General features: G+C 37.1%; 1 protein-coding gene across 14 annotated transcripts in view; it reads left to right on the top strand.

Annotated features, from left to right (window-relative positions):
- Positions 1 to 23,167, top strand: part of cadps2 (calcium dependent secretion activator 2) — a 103,484-nt gene that overhangs the window by 12,969 nt on the left and 67,348 nt on the right. For all 14 annotated transcript variants that reach the window (XM_039657944.2, XM_039657955.2, XM_039657952.2 and 11 more), the window contains exons 2-3: positions 6,392 to 6,505; positions 18,426 to 18,755. In XM_039657944.2, the coding sequence (XP_039513878.2) occupies positions 6,392 to 6,505; positions 18,426 to 18,755 (444 nt within the window). The remainder of the gene's footprint in view (positions 1 to 6,391; positions 6,506 to 18,425; positions 18,756 to 23,167) is intronic.

The raw sequence follows: 23,167 nt of genomic DNA, 5'->3' as shown, positions 1-23,167 counted from the left end.
AGTGACCTTAGGTCTCTAATGAAAAAGGGTGGTGACTTTCACTTGGAGAACAAATGTGCAGACCTTTCAGAAAGTTGGGTTGTTGCCCTCAAATATTGATGTTTACAACCCTACGCACCGGTATGTGAGGCGCACTTTGGTTTGAGTGGCTATTTGGTGCTATTTTGCAATGCGTTTCCACTAATGGGCTTGAACAAAGGCTTGTGGCAGAGACAGGAGCAGCCATCAGGGTTGTTAGCTCTGCATGTTGTTCTGAGATAAATGTCTGCAGTGTTTCTTCTCCATTAGCTTCCAATGGTGCCGGTGGGAATCTCTGTCATATACACACACACACACACACATGTTCTTTTCACACTCTTATTGCTCTCTTTGTTTCTGTCTCTCTCTTCCTTTTTGCCTGTTGATCCATGTAGGAGTTGGTAGACGTGGATGTTTGTTTAGAAAACCTCCATCACATGTGGCCATGTGTGTCTTTCTCTTTTGCAAGGTCAGATTTAACCCTCTTGTGAGTCTTTAGTAATCGATCAGATGGCAGTGTTGTAAGTTTAGATCCTAGGCTGTGTTCTTAATATCATACTACACTGTATGTTACTTTTACTATTTTTGAAGTAGACAGTATACTGCACATACAGTAGTATGCATTTATGTATATACTGTAACAGCGCTGGATGTGCTGGATACTGTAATATCAGCTGCATTAGATTGTTGAAAATTGTTGAATTGTTTTTATGAATGCAAAATTAAAAAAAAATAATAAATAACTACATATATATATTTCCAAGATGGAGGCAATTCACTGAATTAAACTTGCATATTAGTTGACGTCAAGTGATAACAGTGTAGCACAGTGTTTGAAGTATTTGTCGTTTTATAACACACATTTTTACATAAAAAATAGTTGGCAGGATGCTGTGCATACAGTATGTTTTAAATTCTATGCTAGTTTACTATTTTTAACAAGTCTGAACACTGTAACAATATCTCTTAGCTCTAATATTACCCTTTAATTTGATGATTGAATGTAAATTGTTGTTAAGTACCGGTAAGTGTTAGCCTATCTAATATTACATACTGTTGTTTCAGTGAAGAGGTGCATGCATTATTGCATGTTTGTTGAAGGAGAGGTGAATGTGTGTTTGATTAGTAGGATGGGTGTATGTTTTTTCAAGGCTTGGGAGGGAGAGTGCTGGGTGACACCAGTTCCCTTACGGCGTTGTGGACTTACTTGCTTCAGCCTCGTATTGGAATGAAGGAAAAGATTTTAATCAGTGATCACTGTAAACCATTCTAGTTTTTATGATCAAGTCATCAATTTAGTTCCTTGAAGGTATTAAAAGAACGATTCAAAGAACACTGTATATTTTAGTTTGAGAAAAGAGCAGTAAACATTGGTCAGTTTCCACTTTTGTGTTCTGTGTAAGAAAGGAAGTCATACAGATTTTGAAACAATGGGTGAATTAATGATGACAAAATTGTTAGAACGTCTAGATTCATTCAGTGCCTGCATAACAATTTTATGATTAATACCCCCTTAATAGCTTCTAAATCTGTTAAATTTATCTGTTGTAGAATTTTGACTTCTTACCTTGAAACACTTGAGACATATTTCTAGTTCAAAAGTTGATTTGCATTTCTTTTACTCCTCAATGAGTGGTGGCAGCCAGTAGTCATTTAATGATATGGGTCTTACCCTTTGTCTCTGATATATATATAAGAAAGCATCTTGCTGTAGCTGGATTGCTGCACAGCCAGGCTGGTCCTTGGAAGCTGACTCTTGCCATGCAGTGGAAGATGTTGCCATGACGATGTGAAGAGGTTGTCATGCTCAGGGAGTGGCAAAAGCAAAACGCCTTCAATGTGAGAAAGAAGAACAAAAGAAAAATAAATTAAGAATGAGAAAATGGAGACAATCTGAGCAACAGGCGTTTGATATAATAGCAAAAGAATCTAGAAAGAAATTCTTAATATTGTACTAAGTGAGCAGCTGTGTACATACTGTAAGCGAGGTGGTCTCACCGCCCCTTAGACTTCCTTTGGGAGCATTAATGATGTGTATAAAGTACTCATGTTGTGTTGTGTGAACTAGAGTGTGAACTAGAACTTGATTTTGCCCACTACAGTAACCATTTGAGCCGTTTTGTCACTATTAAAGCCACAAACCAATAAACTTTTCATTTCTTTCCTTGTCATTTGCATGACCTCTCTGTCAATCAGGTAGTTTGAGGCTTTCTAGATTTGGTTTTGAAAAATTGGTTACAAACTCTCTCCGCCTATCTACACTTGTATTTTGAGTATGATTCATTAGCTACTAAAGAGAGTAAATGCAATAAACACAGTTAAAAAATGAATTATTAGAATGAATATCATTGACGTGAAAATGATAACTGCGTCGGGCTGAAACTAGCAAAAAAGCACTTCCGTCGTGGCACATTGTGCCGGATGTATGATAAGGCCCCTAAACTTTGTGAAGTCTTTTGCCAAAATAATCATGTAGTTAAAAAATCTTTGCCCACTACATTTTCCCTACCGCTGACCCTTGGAAAATCACCTCCACAACAAACAATATCAGCTCTGACAGCAACCAGACTTATGTCCACCACCAAAAACCTTTTCACACAGTCAGCATCTTGCAGTAACTAGGAGTCATTTTCAGTGAGAGTTGGTGATTTTGAGTGACACGAGCGAACCCTGGCGATCATCGCATGTCTAGTGAATTTAGTATCACAAGTTTCAAGATCTCACGCATGTCAGAAATTGTTGGAATTTATCTGAGTTTGGTTCATAAAATGATCTGATGGTTATCTGATTCACTGTCGGTCATATACCAGGTTCAGACTGCACAATATGGTAACGCTTTAGTTAAAGGTCCAATTCTCACTATTTAGTAGTTTGATATTAGCATGCATATTACTAGGATATTGGCTGTTTATTAGTACAAATTGGGATTGAAGTGTGACTAAATGAAAGTATAAAGTGTGACCCAATATTTTTGTTTGTTACGATAGTCTCTGTCTGATTATGCGAATTTGACTCCTATATTCTTGTCAAGAGGTGGACAAGAAGCATGTCAGTCTAAACGCTGATTCCCCACCAATCATCACTTGCCGTCTTTAACAGCGTGCGTAATGTCATCGATAAGGCGTAACTAGCGACTAGAGAAAACACACTCTACAAGATTAAACGATTCCTGACGTTTCTGGTTCCTTCCTACGAATCACCACCCTGTGTTAAAAGACATTTTTGAAAAAAATAAATAAAATGAAATATTCATTTTTAATTTAATTTTGTTTTGTCTGTTGACCAACGAATCACATTCAAAATATAACAGTAGGGAGGTGGAGAGAGAGTTTGTAACCATAACTTTCGAAAGCATACAAGAACTTGCTGTTTTTCAGCACTTCCTGCTGACTAGGTTGACTAACACTTTATGAATTTCTGAAAAACTCCCACACTGAAGAACACATTTTTTTCATGGATCGGTAGAGTTTCTTGCTTTCGTCACACTTTTTTCTCGCCGTCTGACTTTTTGTTTGTGTGGCAGTAGTAGCTACACATTGGCTGCCTCTGAAATAGCATACTTCCCTACTATATAATAAATACTGTATATGACAAAAATAAACATGTCCGAATTCGCAGTAGTAGGTAAAAGTTACCCTGATGACCTATTACTTCTGGTGAGATTTGTTATCAGTGATACTTAAACTGTCTTATACTTTATCACTTTTTTCATTGCCTCTCACTGCATGCCGGTGTGAGGGATATAAGAGCGAGGCTGTCGACACCCTTGAGCATTGCCTTACAAACAAGAGAGACTGAATGATTGTCTCACGAAGAGACAAGGCCGAATCAATCACAACAGAAAGTGAATAAGCCATTGAAAGCGAGACGACGGCGAATGCTACATGGAAGAGATGCTGTTGCTGTGCTGATGTCAAACAAGTGCATTTATTAATGACCGCCTCTGGGTAAATTGCTAATATCACCACAACCAGAAACATATTCACAACACGGTAAACTTGCATGGGATCTGTTTGTATTTAGAAACGGATACTAGAATGCTAATTCAAAGCTTTCACGAGACATAACTTTAGATGTCTAACAGATTCATGCCATCAAAATCAAGGATATCCTGTAGGTTGCTTCAGCTTGGTGGGAATAATTGAATTTTCAGTGGCTTTAAAACCTTTGACAGTCGTAGCACATTTCATCTGTTACATTTGCCTGAGGGCTCAGGGAAGGGAAATAAACAGAGCAGTTTGCTAAAAAACTGAAGCTTTTCAGGATCATGTTGTGTTTGGTTACATTGTATCTAAAAAATGGTAATATAATAGAGCTTTACATCTGAAATGACTATTTATGTCTTAAGAATTAATGTCCTTCAAGAGAGTGATTTGTGTCATAGCTTTGTGCTTGAACTTCTTAGCGTCAATGCATTATTTACATGCTTTATTTGCAAACAAATCTCTGACTTCATTGTTTACACTTCATACAATGTATCAGCTGAGGGTGTGACGATACACAATGTTGGGTTCACAAGATGAGACTTTATTTTAACACTATTTTTAAGAAATCTTTTATGACTAGAAAAGTAGTCTTTTATTCGATTGAAAGTCACAAAATGCAAAACGAGGTGCATTTTAAAATGTATGAATGAATTCTGGATGAATTGAGAATCAAATAATTTCATTTACGAGAGGTTTTGACAAAATGTTGATTGTTGCAGTCTGTTTAAAATGGTTAATTTATCTGAATTCAAAAAACTGTGAATTAATTATTTAATGACTCATTCATAAATACTTCAGTTGTTTTATTACTTGATTAATTAGCATTTTTGAATGAATATATTGAATGAATGATTCAATGACACAGTCACTTGTCACCATTGGTGGTGTAACGATTTAATTAATACACTTGTTATTTGAAGTGCTAACCATATTTTTGATCGATTCCGTACTATAAACTTATTTGTGGTTGAAAAGATTTGTAAAGCTGTTTCATCATGATTTGACTTTCTCTGGGTCAGCATCGGTTGCAGCACAGATCTGAATGTCATGGTGTGATTTTGTCAAAGGTTTAAGTGAGTCATTGTCATTTAGGAATGAGATTGGGTGTGTGTGTGGGAGATCAATATCTTTTAACTATTAATCGTGCAGCTCTAGTTTAAACTAATCATCTTGTAATGAATGTCACATGAGTTTTACTTTCTGAATATGAATAATCATCTCGCAGTAAAACACAAAACGATATAAATGCAATTTGACACCTTTGCTGATCAAGAATATAGCTGATATTCACCTCGACAAGAAATATTGTCATGTTTTATTCAAGATTTAATCACGAGATTCCGTGGCACGCCTAGTATCAGCATTTTGTACCTAAAATATGTAGGTTATAATCCTGTTAAACCAAAAAGTACATACTCTACTGTTCACAGTAAGATGTTTTAATGGTTTTGAAAAATGTCTTATGCTTACCAAAACTGCATTTATTTGATCAAACTTACTCCAGTCCTCTGTGTCACATGATACTGCAATGTTGAAAACAATTTTGATACTTGATAATTTGATTCTTTGATGAATAGAAAGTTAAAAAAACAGCATTTATTTGAAATGGTAATCATTATACATTTTATTTAATCCTTGCAGAATAAAAGTATTAATTTCTTTTTAAAAAAATTTAACAGATTGTTTGAACTCAGTTTTGTGGTGGGATATGAACTGCCGTCTCATGTATTTATTTTGTTACTTGATGGCTCCTTCTATTTAGGACTTTCCAACCATAGGCAAGGTCTATGGCCAACCTGGAAGTCAGTTTATGAGTCATAACTATGATTATGACCGTTAATAGTCCTGATTTCTGAAGCTACCTAGTCTTATGCTCCCTGTGGGTACATTTGATTGGATATAATCCCCTCCAAACAACATCAAAGAGTATGACTAATATTTGTTTGTTTTTCAACCAAAAAGCTTTTTTTTACATAGCTATTTTTGAATAAAGATGTTTTTCCTCTAAAACATTACCGATGCATTTGTTCCACAGTTACTGCTGATTTTGCGTCAGCTTTGGAAACGCATTAAAGGATGGTGAAAAAATGGTTTTCCCCTCATTATTCATAACCAAAACATCACTAATAATGCAAACTAGTAAAACTATGATATTTGTGTTTATGGAAAGCCATTTCCAAGTGCTTTAATAGTGAGTTGCAAATACAAAAAAATAACATTTTAGCAGAAAATGGCCGTAACACATTCTTAGTTTTACCAGAAGAGGTGCTATAAAAAGCATCAGGCTATATATCTCTTATTCACTGAAGAAATGAGAAGTGATGCCACTGATTTACCACTGATCACATCTTTAGTAAACTTGTTTTTTTTCTCTTTTCTTTTCTCAGCTAAACAAGCAGCAGTTACAGGTGGTAAAGGAGCGTTTCCAGGCCTTCCTGAAAGGAGAGACACAGATTGTCGCAGATGAGGCTTTCTGCAATGCCGTGCGCAGCTACTACGAGGCAAGAATTCATTTCCATATCAAATATATACTACTTTCAAATGTGCGGTCTATAGTGACATTTTTCATATTATCCTTTTGAGTTTATAGAATTATTGTGTTGTGTTTTTTAGAATTATTTTTGACCGTAAATTTTTTTTCTATAGAGTACTACATCCACCATGTTGTTGTAGTCATGTGACTTATAGCATCAGTTGGGGTCATTACACTACCATTTCTTTTTGTAATATTATGTCTACTAGGAATCCTTCTCTTTGGTGGTTGGTTGAAGCATAAATCAAGTTTCAAAGGAGCAATTTGTTTTTTAGAGCTGTTGGACTGACCTACAAAAATCCCAGATCCAAGAAGTGTTTCTTTTTTTGCACCTGCAGAAGAAGCCTAGGACTTTGTGCTTTGGTCAGCTGATAAATTATTGAAAATTGATTTGGCTGAATTATTTGTGTGGACTGCTGCACGAGTGGGCTTTTTTAAATTGCTTTACCTACCTCGGTGCCGTTTTCCTTTCCTTTCACACACTCACTTTTTATCTCTATTCAAGTCTTTCATGTTCGTTTAATGGTACGAAGAGCCATGTAACGCTTACAGCAAATAACAAACAGGCAGAAATGTACAGTCTCAGACAAGCTGGTCGAATTGGTGTTTTTACCTTTTTACGTCTTTCATTGTCAATCACCCTCTTTCTTGCTTTCATCACTTTCTCTCTTAATTTCGTTTTCGTTCAGAACAGGATATGCCTCTCACGTCCTAACAGGATCATCGTGTCATATCAGTTGACTCTCCGCTCTTTTAATTGCACTGGATGGGAAGCAGCTCTTTGAAGTTTGGTCTGATAGTCGCTCAAGCACATGTGGAGGACTCTGGGTTGGCTGATCAAAGTTCCATATTGTCATTCAATGGCCGTCATGCAGAAATCAAAGCATCTTTTCGACTTTTGTGGGTGTTTTGTGGCTTACGCCAGAGTGTTTCACCAGAGACTTGTGGACACTGGGAGTCTTGATTTGTGCTGTCATTCATTATGAAGAAGATGAAGAGTCGAAAGAAATGTCTGATGGGGGTTGCACTGAGTAGTCAATTATTGGTTAGTTTATCACTAGTTTTGTCACTCATCACTTGTAGTGCGGACAGTAAAAAAGGGTATTCATGCATCCTGTATGGAGTGCAACAGTGACTGCCCACTTCTTCAGCGGACTTGGTTGCGTTTAGTGCTTTTTTAACTCAAATCTTTGAAACCCCTTTTGTTGACTTTACCGAAGCAGAATGCTACACTTACTGTAGAATCGCAGTCAATTAGTATAAGCCAAGCCAAGCAGGACTGAGATCAATTCTGAAGATCTCATAAATCACAAACACACATTTTTTATGACGACGAGCCAGGTTACCTAGTAACCTGTTGTATCTGCAAATAATCCAATTTCAATTCAAGAGTGATTCCCCTAAATAATCTTAGTTATTGTGTGGAAAATAGATCCATGCTTTGGTTTTTTGATACAAAGTTGAGAATTTGCGGATCATAAAGGGTCACATACTTAGTGAGGCAATCAGGAAAGTAAAACCTTCAAAAAAAGGTTCTACATTCTCTCTTTTTTTAAGATTGCCATTTCTGACACAAAAAATAGCTCTCATGTTCTCGGTGTAAACATAACTCTCATTAGCGTGTCAGTCAAGCAGGAGCTTCCTGCCACTGCTTTCATTGATTATGACAGAATGTGATGTGAATTAAAGATGTTGGATTAGTCCCTGCAGATCTCTTCCTCTCCGCTGAGATATTTTTAGTGGGTTTGCAGGACGTGGGAGCATCCCACTGATGCTGAAAGTGCCAAAACCAAAAGGAACTACTGGAGTGAGATGGTTCATTGCCTTTGGTTTGGCTATTGGATTGCCCAGAGCTCGGTGGTTGTAAAAGAGGTTAACATCTTTTCAAATCACCATGAAATCTTATTTTTTTTATGGAATGTTAGTGTTTATTATGAAGAATATTTCGCGGTATGATCATTATCGTTTTATAAATTCATGTGCCCTCATAATCTTTAATCAAAATAACTTCCCCTCCCTCTTGCAGCGTCATCTCTTCTCTTCTCTGATGACGTGTTTAATGGCACGACAACCTGTCAATCACATGAGATCCACCAATAGCAAACCACAACCATCCAACTTGTCCCACCCTTCTCCTTCAAGAAGCAGTTTTATTCAGATATACTGTATGTTACAATATAAAAGAAAAACTATAGAAACATAAACGATAAAAAATAATATATTTTTTTCAGTTTTAAGCATTTCAAAAATGTATTCATTTATTTACCTATTTTACAGTGTTTTCTAATGGAATTCAGGCCTTAGTCTGAGAATCCTTTTTTTTAACCCTCCAGCCACCTAACATATTTCCTCTAGCCTGTTTATTATTTCTCACAAGCTTCAATCTCGCATTTGCAGATCCTGTAGTTGTTTGTTCTTGATAAAGGACTGATAAGGAGATGTTTAGTTCTTGCTTTATGCAAGTTAAGCTGCATACAGGCTCTAAGCTAAAAAAGGCAGTGATTTAGAATGCACTTCCTTTTATTACACTGAGGACCTGTCAAATCATCTTCAATTATAATATAGCTATTATGTGTGAACAGAAGAGACGCCATTTTTATCCTCTGTCCTCAGCCTTTGCTATTTATTGATAATGGCAACTTTTTGTTGTGTGCAGCATCAATATGTTGCCATAGACTCATTTTGATCAATAAAAACATCAACCTTCCCATTACGGCCTAATAGAATGCAAAATTCATCATTAGGGCCCCATATGGGTGGTATTAGCCTGAAGGTTAAAGTTCAGGTATGCATATAAAGATTATATAGATTTCACGTAACAGTGACCATGGAGTTGGAAAGCTAAACCATTTTATCCCCTTGGTGAGGCATTTTACACGGTTGCCCCAAAGGCAGGCATACCTATTACTATTGATTTAACTTGTTTTAGAAATTCAAATAAACCCTCAAACCTGAGCCAACCTTGCATTTAGTGCATCTCATCCCTTCTTCATTGGTACTTAGTACATGAGTGATCATATGGCTTGTTGGAGAAAGGTGTGCTATTACTTTTCTCTAGAATATATAAAACTCTAGTTTTACTGTCTGGCTGATAAATGCCAAGAAATAAAGTTATATTGACTTGGATGCTTATTTGAAATGATTAAATGGCTGGAGGAAAGTTGTTAGAAAATAGGTGGTTCAGTTTTTGTATCATTCATGTCACTGATTTCAGTAATGTTATCTTCTCAGTCTCAGACATTATTTGGGCAATAAGAGCCCTTGTGGCTTTATAGAATCAGTTTCACATAACGAAAGATAATGTTGAAGTAATCTTCAATTCGAAAATACAGTTTCAGTCCAAATGGATTTAGAGATTGAAACGGGGCTCTCAGCTCTGAGATAGGCTCTAAACCCTGATTAATCTGGCTATATCTTGTCTGAACCGCTCGCACTAGCTGACTAAAAGTCTAAAGGTGTGGTCAAATTTTTGTGTAGAAAATGATCCATTGTTAATTTACAGAAATGTAATGATGAATGAAGTACAGCTCTTCAAAAGATCAGACTTTTGACCATGTGTTTTTTTTTTCCAGCCACCACAGTGGCTCAGAACTGATATGAAAAAAATCATATCTTATGCAGATTTTTGTGTTTCAAGCATGTGCAAAAAATTCTGATCTGTAGCTGGTGTTATTAAAAAAAAATCAGATTTTTTTTGTGCCAGAATTGACTGGATTTTGCCTGTAAAATCTACTCACCTTATGAGCCAGACCTATTTTGGCCTTTGTTTTTTTTTAAATGCCTTATTAAATTGGACAGTGTACATGGGGTACAGGATGGAGCCGGCACTTGAACTCGGGTCGCCTGAGCTACATAGACTAAAATGAATCAATGGTCCACATTGCAGCTTATTCTGGCCAAGAGCCACCTACTGTGCTTAAACATATGCCGCCTGACTGACATGTATGGTCAGTCATGGTTTGTTTTGATCTTACGTGCTGTTTAGTAGTGGTTCACTAGATGCCTCAGAACTTTAAACAATATATCAACCTATTACCTTGTAATCAGCCAATCAGGTAAGGCCTTTCCAGTTTTCTATAGCAGGTCAGTGGATGGACTGTACTAGTTGTCTCGTGACTACATAGTGGACATCTACACAGTGGAGGTAATGAAGAATACACACACCAAAAGCATTTCACTGCATCCTCTGCAACTTTGTGCGATGAGAAACTATTGTGGAATTAGAAAGAATATTCAAAAGGTCAGGAGAACTGAGGGAGAAACTGGCAGCCAGATATGGATAAAGGGTTGAGAAACTTGAGAATCAAATCGATCCTGGGGTGCATACTCACCATTTGACATTTTACTTCCATGTTACAGAGAGTTTTGCATAAGTTAAGACTCACATATTCTTCTGGCACCCCAGCAGTGTTTAATTGGCATTCCTAAATAGTTTGGTTAATTGCGTTTTCTCTAATTTGCCTCCTGAAGCTGTGATTTAAATTTAAATTGGACATGGTAATCGCATCAATTAAAAACGTGGGAACGCCATGGTCTAAAAGAAATTATATCAAGTAAATTTGAACATTTTTTTTCAAAGAATAAAGGGTCCGTCCAGGCTAAAATGTCCACTTCAGAGCCCATCACCAACGGAAATAAAATGCCTCCACAAGATCAACCTTCAACCTCTCTCTATTGTTATGGAAAAAATAGCCAATCATGCCGATTCAGGTCCCCGCAGGTTAGAGCACTTATTTTCTCAATGCTGTTTATGAAAATGATTTCAGCCGTGCTCGACGAGGGCAGACGGCAGGAAATTAGTGTTGAGAGGCTGTAGGATTTGCTGTATTGTAGCGATTAGGTAATGAAGTCAGCCCTCTCTCCCTATAGACTGGCTGTCTGCGTCGTCTGTAGGCCATAACCAGTAGTTATAAGTTATGATAAAATAAGCCTCACTTTATGGATGGCTGATTGTGTAATGTGGCACAGTGGGCTGTAATTTTCCATGATTGTGTCGTGCAAAAATCCTGTACCCCTTGGACTCCAACATATAATCCAGCACAAAAAAGTGTATTTAATATTAAACTCTAAAGGGTTAGTTCACCCAAGAATGTTCATTCAAAAAAGTGTTCTTGTCGCTTCATAACATTTAAGGTTGAACCACTGTAGTCACATGGACTATTTTAACAATGTTTTTACTAGCTTTCTGGACCTGGAAAGGGATAATTGTGCTGTCTATGAAGGGGAAAACTCTTGGATTTCATCAAAAATATCTTTAAGTAACATACAAAAACTACCAAAGAACAGTTTTCGCATTTTTTTAAATTGATCTGGATTAATATTGATTTAAAAATGAAATCGCTACTACTAATGTTAAAGAGTTAGTACACCCCAAAATGAAAATTCTGTCAGTATTTACTCACCCTCATGTTGTTCTAACCCTGTAAGACCTTTCGTTCATCTTCGGAACACAAATTAAGATATTTCTGAGTAAATCTGAGAGCTGGATCACTCCTCCATAGGCTTCTTAAGGGATCTAAACTGGCCGGCCCAGAAAAGTTAAAGACATCATTAAAATAGTCCAAGTGACTACAGTGACTCAATCTTAAGTTTATCAAAGGACAAGAATATGTTTTGTGCGCAAACAAACAAACAAAAATAATGACTTTATTCAACTATTAATTTCCTTCTCTGTTGGCCTCGAGATTTCATGTAGTAAAACTGTGTAAAGCTTCTAGGTTGTACGTCAGATGAAACATGGGTTGTGAAAACCATTTTATGTTGACTCTGAAATTTTTGGATTTCTTGCAAGGCAGCGAATAGAATTCCCCTTCAGCTAATTATATCATTTTGGGGTACAGGATCGAAAGGATTTTGTGCAACCTCACCAAAAATACCATATCTTTGGTTGATTTATCATGCTGTTTGAGTTTTGCACATTACATTTTGACCAGTCCCTCTGCTTCTGACTTTTTCATCATTGTCTTACAGAGTATCCTGAGGAATCAACAAGGCTTTGCCCTTAGTCATGTTCCTAACACAAACACGCGAGACAAAAGACAGAGTCCCAATGTGTTTGTTTTGTTACAAGTTGTTTGCCCTTTAGCCAGGACAGAATCATTTTTGTACACATTCAGCCCGAGGTTGTCATGATCTGATTTTTTTTTTTGCCACCTCCACATTCTTTCTCTACCTCACATTTGTTTTTCACTCTTCTCATGTGTTTACCACCCAGAGGTTCTCAATTGGATTACCGTGCGACAGCATTGCAAACAGAATAGCTGCAGGCGCCGACTTTGAAGGCTGTCAGAGCCATAAGTTAAAGATTTTTTGCCCTCTTTCTTTGTCTAAATCCCATTCTACATTTCTTTCTAACGTTCATTCGTACAGTTACGTCGTTTTTTTTTACTTTGCTTAACTTTAAAACTTATGAAAACCTTCCTATACCTCCTACTTTTCTCTCTTTCTATTTTTGGCTAGTCTCATACATTACTTCATCAGTTCATAGATTACTTCAATGTACAATACAGGGCTGGGCGATGCGGCCTAAAAAAAAATCCCAGTAATTTTTTACACACAAAATCCGATTTACGATTTAACTTACTTAACCTACTTAGAATCAATCTGCAGATGACAAGTTTTAACAAGTTTTATCAAGTTTTAATTTTATTTTGTTTTGATTTTTCCTTCTGGGATTTGATCTGGATTTCCCTCTTGGGGTTAAAGTGCTATCAGAAACAATAAGCCAAAAAGACAAGGTGGCTTTTTGTAATCAGTGAAAATGTAACATAACATAACATAAAACAATAAAAAAAAAAAAACTTGCTTCACAGCAATTGCAAAGTGCATTGTGATTGTCAAAACATTTGGTAACTAAACATAATTCTATTAAGTTTAGTAACAATGCAATGTTTGCATGGTACAATGACTGGTAAACTACTGTTTTTATTATTGCTTGACATACATTTCTCAATTTCAATTCAATTCTTCAATTCAATCCTTTGTATAAATTTTAAATTTTTTTTTTTATAATAAATGTTTTAATATTTTAATGATATAGGTAAAAAAATATAATAAATATGTAATATAGTTATAATATTTAGCAAAATACTCCCCTCTATAGCAATGTTCATTTGTGTATCTCTATGGAAAACACGAGCCCGTTCTGAACTATGGAGCCCGTCAGCGGATGTTGAAGAGAAAAACAATTTTCATTCAAACAAATCAGTGTAAACTACACATTCGAGTTAGTATTAGATTTATTGCCCACCCCTAGTACAGTAGGTCTGAGTAGTATTATGGGTTTTACTAGAGAAGAGCCAATTAAAGAGTTGATTTGACTGGTGGTGTGTCCAGGCATGGTCCTCATTACTTCCAGTCGCTCTCATTTGGTCTCTTGTTTTTCTTCTTTTACTCCTAGAAACTTTCCATAGTGATATTGTGTCTTGCCCAAGCAGTTTATCAGTAGGTCCCTTTTTGTTGCCAGTAGAAACTTGCATCATACTTCTTCGAAATGGCATCAACAGTTTACAAAACATCACATCGTCAGGTTTGAGAAGATTCCCCATCATATTTTTTTTCCTTGGGGTATGATTGAGGCTGGAAAAGCAGCACAGATTTCTATTCAGATGTGAGTAATCTGACTGCCAGGAGCGAGTCCGAAGGCAGAGCTTGAGTTCACATGAAACTCGATAAGACGAAATCCTTGAGTGAGTTTGTGAAAAGGGACAAACACAATAGAGATATAAATGGAGCAGGGTTTGTTGTTTTTTTTGCCAGTGGGAGATCTGACTCAACATTCATATTCATGTAAATACACATGTAAGAGAATTGCTCATTGTTCTAGAAATCAAACAAAAGGGTTTGAATCAGTGCGTGTCATGATGAGCGACTCTAAAGGCGTCTTCAGTTTCGCAGTCGTTTTCTCAGGCTCTCGAGCAATGAGCCGTCCTATAGTTGTTCATCGAGTCACTCTCGCTCATCTAGGGGGTGAGAGAGCGAGAGAGATTGAAATGTTTTTAATGTGCGAACAGCAGGTATGTTTTATTCATGGGGAAGCATATACGGTCTGCCACACACAGTCTTTCCCAGACATTATAGGAGATTTATAAACAATCTTTAACTTTTGACTGTTGAAAACTTTAAATTCCAGCATTGAATTGCAATTGACCTATGGCTAAGCCACGCCCCCTCCACTCACTTGGTCAACATTCGGGGACAGGCGCTATGGCAGCTGTCACAGCAAGAGACATTTCACAGGAGGCAATTGGTGATTTTTGGAGGCATAAAGATTATATATGATCTCGAAGTCACCTAAAGGGCCTTAACTATGCATTGGGGGGTTAGATTAATAATTTTATTGTTGAGAAGGTCGATGAAAAGCCTCAGCTCCAGGCAAAAAAGTACAGGTCACAGTGTAAACGTGATAAACCGCATATCCTTGCCATCACCGTTTGGTGCTACAGTATTTACATGCATCATTCAGCACAAGATTGTTAACATTTGTTATCTCGGTTATTTACAGATTAGTTAATGAAGCTAAGTGACATGATAGAAGCTAACGTTAACGTTTTGTAACGTTAGGCTAATGTTAGCTTAACGTTACGTTAGAGATTTTAAAGATAACGTTCAAATACGTTGTTGACTTAACTTAGAACAGATGTAGACTATAATTTGTTAAAATGTAAAAAATAAAACTAATACGCAAATTAAGAGCATTGAATGATAATTTGAGCACTGCTCTCAAAATATCATCTAGGCATGTTCCGCCAAACAATGAAAGCCATTCAGGTGTGGAATGAGTATGTGAGAACACTTTAAAGTTATCGATAAGGTTACTGCCTTACTTTTAGGACAATACTCATGATGTGGTCTATAGGTTTGAAACGTAACTACATTTAAGTGTTAATAATGCCTGTTGCATCACCTCTCAAAAATGAAAATATTTGTCATCGCTAAACCTTTTCTGTTGATGAATCACCCTCCTCGCTCTCACACGCTAGTAATCTCTCCCCTCCTCACGTTTATGGCAGACACGCCGCTCCCCATGAAGTCAAATACGCCATATATAATCTCCAAGTCTTCCTTCATAACCTGCTCCCTACTGTTATAGCAAGGCAGCTCGGCCACGATTCTTGCTCTAATCTACGATCTTTCTTATGACTTTTTCCTTCGTTCTTCTTCCAGGATTAATTCCTCATATTAGCTTTAATTACACAAATGGCTCTGTATCTTATGAATCTCTTCATTGCAGACGGAGCTCAGCTTTGCACACCATTGGTTATAAATAATTGAATGAGATTTTAAACCACCAATTAAGTCAAGCAGCAGGGAGAGAGGAAATCCCTTGGTGGGCGAGCCATTAGTAATAATGTTTGACATTTTCACCACCACAAAATGGCAGCATTGGGCTCCATTGTGTAATTGCAACTGTCTGCAGAGGTGTATATTATATAGTAATGTGGTACAGTTTGGACAGATGCGTATGAGTAATGTAAGCAAATACAACTTTTTGAAACCGTTTGTTGTTTAAAGATATGAGGAAAACTCCAAACGTTTAAGGACACCAATTTTCTTTGTGAATGAATAATGTATCGTAAATAAATGTTCTTCCTTAAAATACAGGGTGCATAAGTCAGGACACCCCATGTTAAATTCCCATAGAGGCAGGCAGATTTTTATTGTCAAAGGCCAGTGATTTTATGGATCCAGGATACTATGCATCCTGATAAAGTTCCCTTGGCTTTTGGAATTAAAATATCCCCACATCATCACATACCCTTCACTATACCTAGAGATTGGCATGGTTTTATTTCAGTTAGCCTTATAGCTGGTTTGATTTGCATTGAGAGATGATCTTAGAATAGAATAGAATAGATTAGATCACGATATATTATTCATTCACAAAGGAAATTGGTGTCCTTAAAGGTAGAAGTTTTCCTCATTTTTTTTAATAAAAGCATTAAGGTCAATGTCGAAAAGATGATTTTTTATTCCTCTTTTTAGTCACCTTTAGCATGGGTTTGTTCACTTATTCTAGGCACCGTACATAATAAGAATATTACACTTAACGTTATAAAAATAACTGACACATTGTAAGGAAATTCATGATGTCTATTCAAGATTTTTTTAAATCACTTTCCATATAGGCAGACAAATATAAAATGGAAAGTGTGATCGATTTTCCCATACTACACACTCACTTTATAACATAAGGCCTAGAGAGGTTAGTTAAAAAAATAATAAAAAAAAACAGAATTGTCTATTTGCATCAGAATGATTTTGCTAAATTCAGTTTCTAAATGGCACAGAGGAAATGAGCAGGCCCTTGTCCTCCCAGCATGCCTGCCTGTCTGTCAATTGACCTGCGTGTCCCTTTTGAGGCAGGAGGAAACTATTAATTTTCTCTACAGGAAAGTAAGCCACTTATTCGCTGACTCATTCAGGTACTAAGAAGCACTGCAAGATATCCAATATCAGTGTTTTTTTGCCACCGTTTGAATGGGCTTTTTAATGGAACCAATGTACTATTCATGGGCGAACAAGTTGGTACGTTTTAAATTTCCAGGAAGGAAATTTCAAGCCTTTTTTCCCCCTCTCATGTCAATTTATTGTACCAAGTTGAGCTGTATATTTTTTGTATTGCATGTATCTCTTTCGATTCAAGGTAAGTACTTCCAGACGCAAATTTCAAATGGACCTAAATGAACATTTTCCTCAAATCTTAAAAAAACAAAAAAAACAAAAACAAAAACAGTATAATCTCTACAGGTATCCAAGAAAAGCATTTTTATTTGGAATTTTCCTCTATGATGTCGCCTCCTGTTGCGCACCAATATCTGTCATCTTACCAGATCATAGCAGTTTCGACACAGATATATTCCCCCGCCTCCTTGAGACGAGGCAGCTGAAGTGTCTTTGTTCTGCTCCATTACTCGCGGTTAGGAGCTGCGATTCGTCTCCATCTGCTGCCTCTGTCGCGCCTCACCAACTTCGGTTTCCCCCAGACACGGTCACCGAATATAAAAAAATGAAATTACTGAAAAGTGGCGAAGTGTTTTCATGGTCTCATGTGCAGATTTGCCAGTCTCTCAGCGGGGCCTTTTCTCTCTCTAATGAATCATTGTGTTTTCTGAATTTAATTGAATTTTGGCTTGTTACTTCAGTTCGTTCCTTGTGTATCTTTTGTCTGTAATATGCGTATATGGACAAGTTTATGGAAACAAGTATGTAATGTGCTGTAATCTTTCAGGAGCCTCCACCAAATTTGAACAGGAATTTACAAAACTGTTGAAGCAATTATAATAATGATTAAAAAATACTAAACACATGCCAAATTCTTAGAAACTTACTTTTTGTATTGCCGTTTGTTATCTACAGAGTTCGAGGTGTAAGAGGTGTGTTTAATGCACACATTTAGAGAATTATTCGTTTACAAACTATATTACATTTTGGGGGAGTTGCACCACATGACGTAACTATTTTAATCAACGGCATAAAAAAGTAAAAATTTACTAAAATTTGAAGACTTGTTGACCCTGACATATTTACTAATCATTTTACTGATAAATAATAATAATAATGCCAAATTACTCAATATTTAAAATATTTTCTTGAAAAAATATTTTAATTAAAATATATATTTCTTGTTGTATCACAACAATGTATTTTAATTCAGAAATTCAAACATTTTCTTCAAGTGGTAAATTGAAATTAATTAATTTTATTTATGATCTGAATTTATAATGCACTTTTAATGTATTTTTGAATGAATGGGTGTCATGCCATTGATGTAATAATCTCAGTACCTCAGTATCTTAAAGTATGTCTTTGCAATACTTGATATGAAAAGCTTTCTAATGTTCATCTTAATGATTAGATGGATTTACCCTGTCTGTTTCTTCCGACAGGGCTTTCTGAAGAGCGAGCGAGTGGCCCGCATGGTCCAGGGCGGAGGCTGTTCTGCCAGTGACTTCCGTGAGGTCTTCAAGAAGAACATCGAGCGTCGTGTACGCAGCCTGCCCGAGATCGACGGCTTGAGCAAAGAGACTGTCCTCAGCTCCTGGATCACCAAATACGATGCCATCTATAAAGGAGAAGAGGACCGGCGGCCTCAGGGACGCATGCCCTTCAGCGCTGTGTCCGAGCTCATCCTCAGCAAGGAGCAGCTTTATGAGATGTTTCAGCAGATCCTGGGAGTCAAGAAGTTTGAACATCAGCTGCTCTACAATGCCCTGCAGGTCAGTAGTAGCTGAGTTTTAAGGGTCTGAAATGTTTTTTTTAGTACTGGATGGTATTATATAGGGCGGTATAATAAAGAGTTTGGGTTGTATATTAACGTGCATTTGGGAAGACATGCGCCAACCAACTTTCCAAACATGTAATGTTTGTCAACAGAAGAGAAGCTATATGGGCTTCCTGCAGTTTTCTGTCAAAACAAAAGTTTGATGGTTTAACGTTTGAAAATGAAGAAAATAATGGTGTGTTCCATTTGTGCCCAGAAGTGGGAAATTCCCTTTTATCTGGAACGCACACTCAAGTCAGAGTTGCTATTGGGAACGCAACAATCCTGACTTAAGAATCTGATATTGCTGCTCAGCACATAAACCATAGTGTAACCGTTGTAATATATTGTTTATTAGCAGTTCTTTTTGTCTGTCTCACAAAAAAACTCAGTGGTGCACTCATTACTATCCATCCTCTTCTTCATACAGATTACTCTTATCTGTATGAATAAAAATGATGGAGTATTTAAGGAAAAAATGCAAGTGATACTTTAGCTTCCACACTCTTCCGACCAACACTTGAACATGCGGCTAATAATAGCGCACGTTTATCTAGGCTAACGTTAGTGTGAGCAGCCAAATAAAGATGCTACTTACTGTACGTTTCAAGTGATAAACCATATTTGAGGTTGATGGATGAAAAACGAACTTTTGGATTTCCTGTCCGTTGAGATTTCAAAAGTCTGGGAGTTTGACCGTAACAGCTTAATTTCTGTGACTTTTAAAAAAAATGGCTGATGCCACAATTCAGAATAACAAGAAGTCATAATTATCAGTTGTGTTGGTTTTTTTTCACAATCCTTCTTTCAAATAAATATCTCAGGAAAAAAATCTGAGTTTTCAACGCAGAGTAATATTGATTTTTCATTGTTCTCTGACATTGTGTCATGTTCTGTACATAGTGTTAGAAAAAGTGCCCAATTTCCCTGTATGTCCTCAAAGGGGATTTTACAAAGGACAGAAATAAATTGTTGGGTCACAGATTCCTTTTAGAAGATTTTTCGGACAAAGGATTTTGGTCCCAGTGTTCGCCTTGCAATCAGAAAAGGTCCGCTGGTACCAAAACGTTTAAGTCTTTTTGTGCTTTTGGTTTTTTTTTCCCAAAACGAAAGTGAATTGCATGTCATACATTATTATTATTCTTCCCTCAACTCGGATCAGTTTCCCTGTCCCCTTTGCAGAAAAACAGCCCCGAAGCATTATGTTTCCTCCCCCATGCTTCACAGTAGGTGTGGTGTTCTTGGGATGCAACTCTGGATTCATCTTCCTCCAAACAGGAGTTGAGTTTTTACCAAAAAGTTCTATTTTGGTTTCATCTGACCACATGATATTCTCCCAATCCTTTTCTGGATCATCCATATGCACTCTGGCAAACTTCAGATGGGCCTGGACATGTACTGGTTTAAGCAGGGGGACACGCCTGGCACTGCAGGATTTGGGTCCCTCTCGGTGTAGTGTGTTACTTATGGTAGCCTTTAGGGGTGCACGATTCAGAAAATGTCACGATTCGATTCGATACCGATTTTTTGTCTCAAGATTCGATTCAAAATCGATTTTCGATTCAAAAATGATTCTCGATTCAAAAAATGATTCCCAGGTCTATATAAATGTAGTTTACTTTTTCCTATGTGATTGATTGCAGTAGACATCATTTAAAAGAAAAGTTTGATATTACTTTATATGTCTTCATACAAAAATAAAAACTTTTGCAACTAAAAAGTGCGAAGTGCCAAGCTTTGGCCAGCTTTTAAATACATTTAATTCAAGTTTAAAATAAAACTTAAATAAAAAGCTTTTACATTTAGCTTTAAAGTGCTGTAGTCAGATCAAACAAACAATTATGCTAAATGTGGTTTAAGGAGTAGGCCTACTTCAGCTACCAGGTTGACTGTTGAAATGTGAACTCGACTGGGCACATTGAACTTCCTAAAAATATATACTAATTTCATAGAACCCTTGCGAAAATATTTTAAATAGATTTAAAAAAGCCACCGCTACTGGTAACATCTATGGTTAGATTGATTTGTTTAGATCCAGTGAAGTCGTTCATAGGCGCGTAATTTGCGGGTATCTCCAGTTAACTAGCAGAGCAATCATTTAGTTCGCTATTAAATAAGAGACCTGTTGTTTTTGAAATCAAGCTGAACGCTCGTGTCCGCTGCGATCAGTGTCATGGATACAGTGTTCTCTTTTACTGTCTATGGTTCTCTGTGGCTCGCGCAGTCTTCTCTCGGACGCGCGCTTCAATCTATCGCCCTTGTGGAGACTCCGGTGAAATCACAAAATAAAATGCACACAAACGTGATGAACATATTCGGTTTTGATGAGAGAGAGAAAAAACTATACGAGTGCGGTTTAGAACCCGTAACCTCTGACACGCTTGGCAAAAGATCTACAGAACTCAAACATAAGATCTGCGGATCGATGCATTTATTTACGGGTTGAGCAGAGTGGCTGCACAGTTTGACCAGCGGGCGGCAAGAACTTGCAATAACTATTTATCAGACCGGCCCTCGCAGCCTCGAAACCATAGAAACACTACCGGACCACCGGTAAAAGTCCCGACTCACCCGATTGCCACTCCGCCCCTGCACGCCATTAAAAAATATAGCCTATATATATATGAATCGATTTTTGAAATTCTATGAATCGATTCTGAATCGGTAAAGATTGAATCGCGATTCAAATGTGAATCGATTTTTTTGCACACCCCTAGTAGCCTTTGTTACTTTAGTCCCAGCTCTCTGCAGGTCATTCATCAGGTCCCTCCGTGTAGTTCTGGGATTTTTGCTCACCGCTCTCATGATCATTCTCAGATCTTGCGTGGAGCCCCAGATCGACGGACGGCTTTCACACTGGCAGTTTAGTTCGGAACGGGGCACGGTTCACATGAAAAATTGCTAATGTGAATGCTGTCATGGGACCCGGGTGCGCACTGGGGTACCGAACCCGATACTACCTGGAGCTCTTCGACCTCTCCGACAGCTCTTTGGTCTTGGCCATGGTTGATTTGGGAGTGTGACTGTTTGAGGCTGTGGACAGGTGTATTTTATAGGCAAGGCAAGTTTATTTTTATAGCACATTTCATACACAGTGGCAATTCAAAGTGCTTTACATGGAAGAAATTAAAATAATCAAAAGAAATCAGAATAATTAAAACATATTATTATACAATAATTATTATACAGATAACAGGTTCAAACAGGTGCCAATAATACAGGTAACGAGTAGAGGACAGAAGAACTTCTTAAAGAAGTTGTTACAGATCTGTGAGAGCCAGACATCTTACTGGTTTGTGTGTGACCAAATACTTATTTTCCACCATAATTTACAAATAAATTCTTTAAAAATCCTACAATGTGATTTCCTGGTATTTCTCATTTTGTCTCTCTAGTTGAAGAGTGTCTATAATAAAAATTACAGACCTCTCTCATTATTCTAAGTAGGAGAACTTGCACAATCAGTGGCTGACTAAATACTTTTTGGCCCCACTGTATCTCAAATTAAAGGCTTACGAATGACAAACATCCCAGGACAAAAAGCTTTTCTTTGGGAATTGGATGATTTTTGACAATTACATGTTGTGTTGATTTTTTCAGATAATCGCAGTTAGCAGTTTGGTGCCTTTAATCCTTTGCCCTTTACCTTAATCACCCGAGCACAGGTGGCTTTATCCCATCATCAGCCTCTTTGAAAACACCTCAGAAAGGTCAGGGGTTGATAGGAAATGGTCCAACTGGCTTGCCCTCCTGTTATCTTTCACTAGCCTTTCCCCAGGGGACAGGAGGAGTAAAAGAGATGTGGTGGGTGGTCTTCACTGACGTCTCTTTTCATCGCAATTGCAGTTAGCAGATCAGTGCAATTAGGCTGGTTGAGCCCAACATTAATTGGCACGTTTGGCATCTAACTTAGATCTTATGTTTGGGTAAAAGCAGGGGACTTCACATTATGCTTAATATATCCTTTTTAAATTATCTTCGATAATTATTTCATTTTTAAATAACTATCTTATTTTTATTTTTTAGCTATTACCAGCTATTCTTCATCTTAAAATACTATTCTGGGTTCAATACAAGTGATGAAGCTAATAATTTCATCCCTACATTTGTAAAAAAAAACAAGCAAACGTCATTTTTACGGTAACACTTACAATGGAAGTCTATTTGGCAAGTGTACTGAAAGGTTTAAAAGCTGAAATATGCAGTGCATGGATAACATACTGTATATTAATTGTAACCTGCAAAAATGTTTTATTTGAGCTGTGAAACTGTCTTGGTGGTTCTTATGCGGTTATAATTGGACAGACAAGCTTAGTAAGCAATTTTGTCATGCTAGCCTCATTTTAACACGTAATGTTGAAGTATTGT

This window comes from Pimephales promelas, chromosome 25 (genome assembly GCF_988280905.1).
Source record: "Pimephales promelas chromosome 25, fPimPro1.hap1.1, whole genome shotgun sequence".
NCBI lineage: Eukaryota > Metazoa > Chordata > Actinopteri > Cypriniformes > Leuciscidae > Pimephales > Pimephales promelas.
The sequence above is the reverse complement of the archived record's forward strand: the minus strand, read 5'-3'. Positions and strand labels throughout refer to the sequence as shown.